At 45.4% G+C, this 12,658-nt stretch overlaps 1 protein-coding gene across 1 annotated transcript in view; it reads left to right on the top strand.

Moving 5' to 3' along the window:
* LOC309558527 (uncharacterized protein) overlaps positions 1-12,658 on the top strand; it is a 58,352-nt gene that overhangs the window by 29,932 nt on the left and 15,762 nt on the right. The window contains exons 10-13 of the mRNA XM_082261607.1: positions 7,459-7,639; positions 10,064-10,192; positions 10,272-10,369; positions 11,925-12,051. Coding sequence (XP_082117733.1) covers positions 7,459-7,639; positions 10,064-10,192; positions 10,272-10,369; positions 11,925-12,051 — 535 coding nt within the window. The remainder of the gene's footprint in view (positions 1-7,458; positions 7,640-10,063; positions 10,193-10,271; positions 10,370-11,924; positions 12,052-12,658) is intronic.

The following is a 12,658-nucleotide window of genomic DNA, read 5'->3' as shown; positions in this document are numbered from 1 at the left end:
TAGGGGCTAGTAGAATCGCTTTGTAGGTAACAGTAAGATATTGTGTCCTTCTGCCGGCTATAGTTGGGGCTCATAAGCGGCATTGGTACACATCAACAGTTATGACGAATTAGCATGCAGTGTAGGTGCTATGTAATAAGTATCCTGCTTCCAGTAACTCAGTCCCTGCTATCAGTGTGTAAATGGTGAGTAGTGAGCCCTCTCAACAGTTCGGTGTGGCTGTAGACTTCTGATGTAGGAAAGGGACCCCTTGCCTCTGTGCAGATGTCTCCAGTGATTAGAAGTGAAGGAGGGGAAAGTGGGAAGGTGGGAATATGTTCCAGTCTCCCTGCAGCAAGGGCAAAATAGATGGGATTGCCACAGTCCATGCGGCACTGCCCCTGTGTCACTGTTCTCAGACCACAAGTCCCTGTTGGTCTGGTCTCCCACAGAGATGTGATCACACAAGCTGATATGCTCACATGGATTCCTATGCTGCCAAAAATAAGTATTTTAGAGCAGTCCAGTAAAAGCTATTCCACCACTCCCTCTCAGCCTCAGTGTCCTCTGGGAACTGTGAGGTCAGGGTCCATGAGTCCCACTCTATGGTTGATGTTCTGGACTTCAGTTCCCATGACTCCTCAGTATTCTTCAAAGAAGTCTATCAACTTTCCTAGCTATAGCTCTCCCCCTGTGGACTGGAGGGGTTAGTGCAACACTACATCCAGTATAGCAGTATAAAGTGAAAATTAAACTGACTATAAATAGGAAAATGTTTCCTGCACCATGTTTCTGTAGTCCAGCACCTGGCTACATACAATATTGTCAGGTTAAACTCAGTGATCAGCCTTTTCAACCTATGCAGGCTGTGAGACCAAACCTTGAGTGTTGCTGGCTCTGAAATGTTTGGATTCCTGGAAATCCGCAAACCATTCACAATGCTAGATCTCACAGGGTCCAACTTAGTACGGACGCCTTGCTGGACCGTGAGACTGTTGCTTTGATCTGAATAGCCATTGCTACACATGACAAGTCAGGATGGAGTTCTACAGAAACTGGAAAAACACCATTTGTGGATTTTCTGCAAATTTGTACCCTTCCTCAGTGAGATGATGATAAGAATAATGGGTCTAGAATGGGGTTCAGCAACCAGTAGATTGAGATCAACCAGTAGATGGCAGCCAGGTGACTGGTAGATCGCGGTCTTGGCTTGCTGACCCTCCATCCCAGAGCATTAAACAGAGGAACTACTTGTAAAGCTGGGGCTGTAGTAGGGAGCAAGAGCAGCATAAGCCGATGTCTCTGTAGTGCCGGCTCCTGTCCCATGCTGAGTGATACCAACTGCACTCCACCTCTTATCCCAGCTGGTGTTCTCCAGAGTGGTGCCAGCAGCAGCAAAGAAGGGATCTTCAGGTCAGTGTGAAGCAAGACACTGAGCATATAGTATAGGGCTGCTTTCACACTGTGCTGCGGTTTACCCCCACCATGGGTGCAGTGCAGTGTACCTGCGGCTTTCCTGTCATGACCAGTGTCATTTCACATATACCGTTGCATGTTTGAGCAATATATCATTTGAGTGACAACTTTTTGTAAACAAAAAAAAATTTGGCATTTTCCCGATACTTTTGGCAAAATATAAAATAATCCATGGACTCAACATGCCTCTCAACAAATATCTTGGAGTGTCTACTTTCTAAAATGGGGTTATTTGGGGGTTGGGGGGGGGGGAGGTTGTGCTATCTTGACATTTCAGGGCCTCCGAAACTGTAATAGGTAGTGAGGAAGTAAAATAAGCAATTTATGCCCTTTGAAAACCTGAAGGCAGTGATTGGTTTTCGGGGTCCCATACATACAGTGGGTATGGAAAGTATTCAGACCCCCTTAAATTTTTCACTCTTTGTTATATTGCAGCCATTTGCTAAAATCATTTAAGTTCATTCTTCTTCCTCATGAATGTACACATAGCACCCCATACTGACAGAAAAACACAGAATTGTTGACATTGTTGCAGATTTATTAAAAAAGAAAAACTGAAATATCACATGGTCCTAAGTATTCAGACCCTTTGCTGTGACACTCATATATTTAACTCAGGTGCTTTCCATTTCTTCTGATCATCCTTGAGATGGTTCTACACCTTCATTTGAGTCCAGCTGTGTTTGATTATACTGATTGGACTTGATTAGGAAAGCCACACACCTGTCTGAATTTTACTTTGTTTAAATTCAATTAAAATAAATTGCACGAATACACTATATATTGCCTAATTGTTTGGTAAAATATAAATAATGATCTTATGCCGAGTACATAGATACCAAACATGGCATGCTGTATAATTGCGCACGCTCGTGCAACGGCAACAAACTACGTACATTTTTAAAAGCCTACATTTTAAAAGTTGAGAGGTGAAGCCACCTAAATGTGTGGGAAGGTACAAAAGTCGGCTGGATGCTTCAGCTTAATGCAACAACAAAAGTAAGGTGGAAGATGGTGGAGCTTTTTAGGAGGGGGGGCAGGGGCGTAACTACAGGGGTTGCAGGGGTTGCAATTGCAACCGGGCCCCATGCTCCAGGGGGCCTGTGCACCTCTCCTATACACCTGGATAGGAGGGGCGGTGGGGGCAGCATGTAGAGAAATCACTGTCCTCCTTTTTCCTCCTGTAGCTGCAGGGGTAAATGGAAAGAGATTGGTTCCTCTGCTTGCTGCCCCCGCCGCTCCTCCTATCCAGTTCACTTGTGTTCTGCTGTCTCTGGGCCCCTGTGTGCTCCCCTGGTCCCCCCTCCACCTACTGTGCTGCCCCCCCCCCCCCCACCACACTGTGCTCCCTTCTCTCTCCTGCTGGATGCTGCAGGGGATGTGTCACAATAGGGAACCAGGAAGGGGTCGGTAAATATGTAATTTACCAGCTCCTTCCTTTTCTGAATGCACAGAGTCATAGTCATTGTAAAAAAATTAAATAAAAATGATAAAAAAATAACACAATTAAAATAACAAAAAATAAAAAATACTGACACCAGTGGGTGAACTTCTAGGATCGCAAAGGTCACACATGCGACCGGGCCCTGGCATTCCACCACTGTGGGGAGTCCCCAAAATGGCAGGAAGGGGGTGCACTGCAGAACTTGTGAAAGGCTTCTTCTGCAGGACCGTAATAAAGGGCCCGGCAACGAGAGTAAAGGGGCCCCGGATCAGTGGGAAGAGCCCCAGGCTTGAAGGGAAGGGCCCTGACCAGGGGTCTGGGGGGGGGGGGGCCTTCATGGTTTCTTGCACTGGGGCCCTGAAGGTTCTAGTTACGCCTCTGAGGGGGGGAGAATACTGGGGGAGTGGAGAGGGGGTTGCATGCAGAGGTCAGAGCTGAAGAGGGGTGAAAGAGAGATGTGGTTAGGGAATGCAGAGGTAAGCAGCTATGAAAGAAACCTGAACTCTGTACTCTGTGTGTAGCGCACCCCTGAACTCTGCACTCTGTGTGTAGCGCACTCCTGAACTCTGCACTCTGTGTGTAGTGCACCCCTGAACTCTGCACTCTGTGTGTAGCGCACCCCTGAACTCTGCACTCTGTGTGTAGCGCACCCCTAAACTCTGCACTCTGTGTGTAGCGCACCCCTGAACTCTGCACTCTGTGTGTAGCGCACCCCTGAACTCTGCACTCTGTGTGTAGCGCACCCCTAAACTCTGCACTCTGTGTGTAGTGCACCCCTAAACTCTGCACTCTGTGTGTAGCGCACCCCTGAACTCTGCACTCTGTGTGTAGCGCACCCCTAAACTCTGCACTCTGTGTGTAGCGCACCCCTGAACTCTGCACTCTGTGTGTAATGCACTTCCATAGCTCCCAACTGCCTGATTTTGAGGGACTGTCCCTGATTTATAACCTCTGTCCCTCTTTCCTCCTCATTTGTCCCTCATTTTGGTCTGATCTATATAGTTGTATAAAAAATGCACTATTTATTTTTCAAAAAAGTGTTTCCCAGTGCTAAACCTTTCATCCAATTTCTAAATTGCTGCATTTGTAAATACCAAAAGCCAATATAAAGGGATAGTAGTGGTAAAAAAAAAAAAGCACTTGTGGGATTAAAAAAATCATTTTTTTGTTTATTTCTCCTTTAGGGGGGCATGGTGGTGGTGGTGGGGGGGGGGGGGGATGGTGTGTCCTACACCTACATACTTTTGCTAATAGGTGTCCCATGGTATGGGCACTCCTGGTATTTAATGCCCTTTTAGGACCCTCCCACTGTTAGTAAAGTTTGACCACACCCACTATTTGATGTGGTTTGGAGGGTGTGTGTTGGGGGGGGGTTTTGGGGGGTCATGATTGAGTTTTGTTATGGGAATAAAAGCCCTGCTTGAAAGATATCACTCTGTGTGTAAGGCATCTATATAAAATATAGGAGTTTCACTTTTTAATTAAATTACTGAAATTAACTTTTTGATGATATTCTAATTTTATGGGATACACCTGTATAAAATGCGTATTGCAAGCAACATTTCTGTACACAAGCACCCCTAACTTATTTTTATTTGTATACATGGAGGGGGGGGGGGTTGGGCTGAATTTTTTTTTAGATTTTAAGAGCTTGGGTGTTGCTCCTAGGTTCTTACTAGGAAGGGGGAAATCAGAGAAGGGATGTTTGCTGGTCTATGTTCAATCTACCCGGCAGCACCTGCTTTTGGGGTTCCAGGCCCACAGGGATATTGAAGTCACCTGTTTCCCATCCATCCATTAGCATTCATGTACTCCCATGTTTGGAGACACTCAGTAGACAGTTTGAGTAGTGTTAGGAAGTGTTAGGACTGCAGAATACACAGGGTGCCTTTGGAATGGCCTGCAGCTTAGACATGCGTTTGCAAATGTGTGTTAACTAAACCCCTGTTTTTAACCTATTATGTTAGACAGGTTTATTTGGTTTGTCAGCAGACTGGTGGGTAAGTATAGCAAACTAAGGGCTGGCTGGTTTCCACACACACACACCTTCTTTAATCCCCTTTTTCTCTTCGGTTCTGTTATATACAGGGATGGAGACGCTGTGCAGTGCTCACCGGTGTCTCATGTAAAGTCCCAAAACTGCCCAAAATTTTCCATTGAAGTCCCTGGAAACATGGCAGAGGGAAGGAGATAGAATGTACTGGGGGTGTGTGAAAGTAATTGGGTGGCCGAGTGCTTCCACTTGACAGCCTTACACGCAGGTAAAACCCCCTGCAGTTGCTGACGCATGACCTATGTTGGTAGCAATAAAAGGGTTGAGGCACTTACACTGGAATCTGGACACTGAGGAGTTAAGGCAGAGTCTGATCAATAAGGATGAAAAGCACATACAATGTAGTGTGGCCTTCAAGGGCATAGTGCACACATTTTGAACGTTGAGTAGTTAATGCACATACATTCCATCGGTGGACTATGGTTTGGGGCGTTGCATTGAGGTATGGAATAAAGAACACATAGGAAGGTGAGCACATAAGGAGGACAGGCTGAAGCATGGAACAGCAGGTGAGTGCAGGAAGAGGACCACCCAAGATAGGGAACACATGGTTTGGGAGATCGGAGATTGGTGTTGGAGAAAAAAAGAAATGTGAGCTCATGGACTGGGAGCCGGAACCCCCGGGGCTCGTTAAGATGTGCCGCAAAGACTGCCTCTCCTTTGAAAAGTGGTCCATAGTAAGATCGCTTTTCAGAGGCATTTTGACATGCAGTGTGGTGGCAATATGTCACTTCCACTGTGCCTGATTTTCCTCTTTAAATGCTGCACTACCATAGCGCCATTGTGTATATTGCACGCGGTTGCAGGGACGGCTGAAGCATAGTCCATACACCTGCATAAGTCACATTCATTGTCGGTTACACGCGCAGAAAGCAACATGCTAATTTTTGCCGCGGCCGCTGCACACTTGCTGGCATGAGCGGCTGCATGTTTCCATTAGGTGGGCAATAAAACTGTGGTCTAGCCATCTGTTTCTACCATCCCCCACCACAAGTGTGAAAGAGCCCTCAGGGCTCATTCACACTAGCAGTTGGGGGGGGGGGGAGTAAACCACATGGCTGAGCACGAGCTTTTCATTTGGCTGGGGTGTACACGTGCCACAGAATTATACCCCTGTCACTTTCAAGTGAATGGGGCCAGTCTGCAAGGACCCCACAACCACGCTCAGTGCAATGTGGGATTTAAGGGGTAAAGAAGACTGAGGAGGCGATACGCTTGCAGTGTCCTCTGAACAGCGATCTGCGGTCTTATTGCTTTTCAGAGGGTATTTGACAAGTAGAGAATAGGCTTTATGTCACCTCCTCAAAGCCTGATTCATCCTTGAAATGCACCGCAATTGCAGAACTCAATGGTCGCGTTTGCCGTCAGACTCTGTACCCTATATTAAAAATACCATAGCCACAAAGCAATGCCACAGGGAGCCGGGATTGGCAGAAATAATACATGTCCCACCCCAGCGCTCCATCCTTGTGTCAGGAAATAGACTGTCTGCGTTCAGATTCCTGCACCTCCTCCTGCGTGTATGTCAATTTTTGTCATGCATGTCCGTGCCGTCGCTGCGTCTGCATCCACCTGTATAGGTTGTCTATGCACAGCTCGGCGGATGCAGGCACAATAGCAAATGTGGCTTGCGCACAGAACGGGTGGTGAAGTGTCAATAAACCCAAATCATAAAAAAACTATCAATAAATGGTGCATTACATGCTGTTCATATTCACTCACTAACTATAAGATTCCTTTTCTGTATTCTGGAAAAAAAATTGGTTGATCCATTTTTTTAGAGCTGTGTTGGCAGCTCTGCACATGCTCATTTTTCAGTGAGTTTCTATGCTGAACATTTCCTCTCCATCCCATCTGAGCAGCCCATCTGACTGTAGAGTCATACATGTGGGCGTATATACAATGGAAAATGACAGCCCACTCCCTCCCTCCTCCTCAATGCCCACTAACAAGCTAAACACAACGGGGGCGGGATATTACCTGTAGATTGATGGAGGCTTCACCTCCCTCTTATTCTAAGACACAGGCTGGAGGGGCCTGTGACTGGCAGAAATCCACCCCCATGTTATTACCAAAAAATAATAAAGATTTGATTTTAAATGTTTTTTCCATGACAATTTAAAACAGTTTATTTATGTTAATTATTTATTTTGACTCTGTAACCCAAAGGCTATTTTTTCTTTATGTTGAACATGTGACCAGCAGCAGAGGACTAGAAGCTCCTCCTGCTTATGTTTGCCTGCAGACAGGCTGGGAAAGAGCTGCGTCACGTGACAGCTGTATATCTATTAGGAAAAAAAGGTACTTAGATTTTTTTTTTTTTTAATTAAAATAATTACAATGCCGTCATCCACATACAGAAAGAGAAAGGATAATGTAAATTAAACAGTGTGTGTTTCATATCACTTTAACAACCATCTGAATAAAGCCTTTAAGACCAAAATTTACCAAACAATGAATGCTAAAATAAGTGTCAAATCTAATTTTTCTGATGTTTCTTGGATAGCCAGCTAATGAGGATTTTGCCACCATCATCAACAAACTCCCAGATGGTACATTCCACAGGTTTCCGCTGTGCTCAGTTCATGGAGTACCACTAATGAAACCTATTGCAGACCGATGGGAAGATGTGGAGAAGTTTCAAGCCCAACCAGACGATATAATCATAGCGTCTTATCCCAAGGCAGGTAAGAGAGGCCTAGATCTAAAAAATTATCCTTTTATCCATTTTTTTTTCCAGCACCGTTTTCAAACTTAAATTTATAATAAACCAAAAATCAGAGGCATAGTTTTTTGCCTGAAATTACAAGTTTATTTAAGAGAGCAGAATTTTATGATGAAGGATCTTTCGCATGGCTAGCTCACACTAGCGAAGATACTTAGACTAGTGCAGCTCAAATCAAAAGCCTGGTCAAGATCGGGACATGCGATGTTTGGTCAAGTCACAAGCAGGAATTAGGTTGCCATCAAGGCATTGTGACAGGAAGTCAGGTAAATTTGTGGGTGTTGTCACAGACGGGAAATACATTTCTGCCTTGTTTAGACAATTCACCAATTACTATCAGGTGTCGGCTGCGGAGGTAGCCAGAAAGGTTTAGGATGTTGGAAAGCTTCAGCTATGCAGAATGAGGCAATTAAGGCCTCTATAAGTTATCCAGAGGATGACTAGTGATTGCTGCATCCTGAGGCTTTTTGCGTTAAGGAGAGCAGTCAGCTGAGAAAGACTGCTGAGTGCCGGTTCACACTAATGCGATGTGGGAAGGCTGCGAATTCGCAGCCTGTTCCCGCATCGCAAACGCACCCCTGGCAGTTCCCACTGCCATATGCGATACGCTGGGGGTGTCAATGTAATCTTAACGACACCCCCAGTTTGATCGCATATCGCAGTGCGATCTTGCAGTTCGCACAGGATCGGATCGCACAAGTGTGAACCGCTGTGCGATCCGATCCTGATGCGGCTGCAAAAAAGGGTCCTGTGCGTCTTTGCTGCGGGTGCGGTGCGAATTTAGCCATCGCATGTAATGAAGGAGCAGTGCGCTCCGATATTACATGCGATTGCCGCAGCCGCATCAGTGTGAACCGGCACTCAAGGTGAGATGGTGTTGACTTTTTCTGTGTGAAAAGAAAAACAAATAGACTATTGGTTTTCTGCTGTATTACCAGCAGTGTCTGCCCAGCAGTAGGTTGTGACAGACTCCATAGGTAGGTTCCTGTTTTGTGAAGGTAGACGCCCCAAGTGGCCAGGGTTTATTTTATGTTTTGTTTGATTTATGCTGTTTGGATGCTTGCACTTGTTTCCAGCAAATTGGAAGAATAAACCATAGACCGTTGTTTTCAACCACTCCTCGCCTGTCTCTCTGTGTAGCGAACCACCCCCAGGGGGTCACCCACACCCGCTACCGAGCCAACCCCTTACAGCATGTAATGTAGGCTCAAATGCAGGAAGCAGGCCAAAGTCAGGACTCAGGTGAAGAGCAAAAATCAGGAGAGGCAAAGTAGGCTCTGGTCGAGAGCAAGAAGCAGGCCACAGTCAAGATAGGCAATGTAGGTTTAGGTCAAGAGCAAGAAGCAGGCCAAAGTCAAGACAGGCATTGTAGGCGCAGGTCAAGAGTAGGAATCAGGACAGGAAATGAAGGCTCAGGTCAAGAGCCAGAAGCAGGCCAAGGTCAAGACAGGTATTGTAGATTCAGGTCAAGAGAAAAAATAGGGACAGGCAATTTAGGCTTAAGTCAAGAGCAAGGATCAGGACAGGCAATGCAGTCTCAGGTCAAGAGCAAGAAGCAGGGCAAAGTCAAGACAGGCATTGTAAGGTCAGATCAAGAGCAAGAATCAGGACAGTAAATGAAGGCTCATGTCAAGAATAAGAATCAGGACAAGCAATGTAGGGTCAAGTCAAGTGAAAGAAGCAGGCCAAAGCCAAGACTTGCAATGTAGGCTCAAGTCAAATGGAGGAAGTAGGGCAAGCTCAGGGTAGGAAAAAGTAGGTTCAAAGTAAGCACAAGAGGCCAGTCAAGGCAAGGAAGGTTCCAGGCAAGGCTATGTCTATGGGTCAGGTCTGACCTTTAATGAAAAGCACTGGACTCTGACAGACTAATTTGGGGTATCTTAGCAAATCTTGAGCAGGGATGCTAATCATATTTACTTACAGAGAGGGAGGAAGATGTGCTTGCTGAATGCATTTGTACTGAAGCTTGGCTATTGCTGGAAGTAAGCCCTTTCCTTTAAAGAAGCCAGGTCACCAGACCATTCATTTCATCAAAAATCTTTTTAAAAATCTTCAAAAATGTGTACCCACTGAAATCCAAATGTAATCTCCCTCTAGTAAAATGTGACCACTTTGACCATTCTTATGAAGCATGAAGAAGGAGATTGACTCCTTCTTCACGCTTCACCAATTGTGCCTAGTTTCTAGATTTATTTTGAGAAATACACATACTGTAAATATAGTAAAAGATTTCACTAAGTTGGTGGGCTTCCCTATGCTTTTGTGAGAAGATCCACAAAATGAGCACTGTTGACAAGGCCTAGGGCTAGGACTGAGAACCTCTTCAAATCTGCTTGTTCTTTTTTTCCCCCTTTTAAATTGCCATTTTCTTCTGAGATGTCTCTAGGCACTACATGGATGCAAGAAATTGTGGACTCTATAATGAATGATGGTGAGGTAGAGAAGACCAAGCGTGCTCCCACCCATATACGTTCTCCATTTCTAGAGATGTTCTCCCCACCTCCCTTGCCTTCTGGTAAGCTTGGGTTAGGTTTCATAAGGCTTGGTTCATGAAATTCTGAACTTGGTATTGACAACTTCACTTGCTTCTTCAGGTGTAGATGTTTTGAACATTACTCCATCTCCCCGACAAATAAAAACTCATCTTCCGTTTGAGCTGGTGCCGAAATCCTTTCGGGAGCAAAAGTGTAAGGTAGGAGTGAGGATGGGATGAATGGGAGAACCACATTGAAAAATGTGATTTATAACCACACTACCATCTTTGGGGTTAAGGGGAGAAAGTTTCCGAATGTTTAGGGCATTCGGCGTGGAAGAATGTGACTTTAGGATGTCAATGGTTGCTATGGAAGCAACAGGTGCTGGCATCCATCTATTTCCTTAGCAACCACTGACATCGGCCCTTTCACTTACCTCGTCAGGAATCCCTGGGCATTAAGCAAATGGGTCTAGGAATGGAGCATGTTACATCATTGTCTACATAAGGTCATGGCCATATTTTGACAAGGAAAAAGAAGGGGGGTTATGGTCTGGCATCATCAGTAAAACACCTCCACCCCATTATATACATAGAAAAAGGGGAAATGGCCCAGGGGACTTTACATGAGGTGAGTACATGTGGCTGGGAATAAAAAACAAAATAAGATTGAATAAAAAAGTAACTTTTATTACAATGAATAGACATCATGCGCTAAGACACATGAAATGTCAAACTGGTAATTGCTGTAAACAATGCATAACAAATGATAAAAAGTCACATAATATATACATCATAGTGGTACAGTACATCTCGGTCTCCAACATAGCCATAAATACATAATATCATAATGAATGAGGATAATGCATCTTGAACTGACTCGTTTCGCGAGCTGTGCGCTCGCTTCTTCAGAGTAAATGCATATAAATATGTTGGAGTAACAACAAAAATAATTGAATAAAGTAAAAATGAAAATATTCTGTAAATATGAGGGACTAGTGGAGTGCCAAATACTCACAGGCCAGTATGGCTGGAGTCAGGATGGGCCATTGTGAGGCGGCGATGGGGGATGTCTGACCCGGGAGCTGAAGGGTCCAACTAGACCATGCCGACATACGGGCCCATGGTGGCTAGCTGGTGGGTGTGTGCAGTGAGAGAGTGAACCTTCCAAATCTATCATCAAAATATAGGTAAAGTAGTATAAATATATAAATATGGAGAAGGTTATCACATATATAAAAGTAAATAGGTATTATGTAAGATATAGGAAGGGCTAGTGAGATGGTCAGGTGGAAAGTAAAAAGAAGAGTGGGAATGGGAAGAGTAATAGAAAGAAAGGGTGAATATGAGGAGTAAATAAGAGCTGTCACCGGATATGTGCTAACCATGCAAATGGTGAAGATAAAAACGTGAATAGGAGTGAGAGAGTTGCCAAACACCACTGGAGGGTGAAAAAAGGAACAGGGAGTTGAAGGGGTGCTTACCATGTAGTAAAGGACTGGTGACTGGGATGAATATACCGAAGTAGGAAAGGAGGAAAGAAGTATCCCAAATAGCGGTCTATCCATGGGCGTCCCAAGTAAGCAGCGTCCATGGGACCCTAGCGCCATGCTGCGGGCGGTAAATGAGGTCAAACAGAGACCGTCGGTATCCGTGACCCCGTGGGGGAAAGGACGCGGACCGTGACCTACCCCCAGCCGTCCGTAGATGTAGTGGAACGCAACACCATTTTGAGCAAATATAAAATGATTGTGTATTCTTCTTCCATTTGCAGACAGTTTACGTTGCTCGAAATGGAAAGGACACCGCGGTGTCATATTATTTCTTTGATCAGATGAATAAGACTCAGCCTGATCCAGGGACCTGGGATCAGTATGTGGAAAAGTTCCTAAAGGGTGAAGGTATGTGTAGACTTTAAGTTCATCTAAAGCCTCTTATTTTTTGTTCCTCCAAGAGTCATTAACAAGTATTTTCAAGGCAAATGGGCGTGCCCCCTGTCAAATTAACCACTTGCCGACCGCCCACAGTATATTTACTGCGGCAGTCAGCCCCTCCTGGGCAAAGTGACGTAGTACTACGTCGCTAGCCCTGGAGCCTGTAGGGGGGCGAGCGCGTGCCGACGGAGGTGCGCTCCCGCCCCCGCTCGTTCCCCTGCATCCCGTGCGTGTGACCGGCGGCTCCGATGTCCGCCGGTCACTCGCGATCTCCCGGTGGAGAGGGAGAAAGGCAGGTGGCTGATGTAAACAAAGCCTTCTATCATTCTCCCTGGCCTAACTGCAGAGATCATACGATCCTGCTATGTAGGATCGTATGTCTCTGGGGTTACATGAAAAGCCACACCCCTTTACAGTTAGAAGCACGCCCCTAGGGACACATTTAACCCCTGCATCTCTAATAAAGTTAAGCCCTTCCCTGCCAGTGTCATTTTTACAGTAACAGTGCATATGTATAGCACTGATTACTGTAGTAATGTCACTGGCACCCCCAAAAGTGTCAAAAATGTCAGTC

This window comes from Pelophylax lessonae, assembly GCF_965119305.1.
Source record: "Pelophylax lessonae genome assembly, chromosome: 6".
In the NCBI taxonomy this organism is placed as follows: domain Eukaryota; kingdom Metazoa; phylum Chordata; class Amphibia; order Anura; family Ranidae; genus Pelophylax; species Pelophylax lessonae.
Note: the sequence above shows the minus strand (reverse complement) of the source record. Positions and strands in the feature narration are given on the sequence as shown.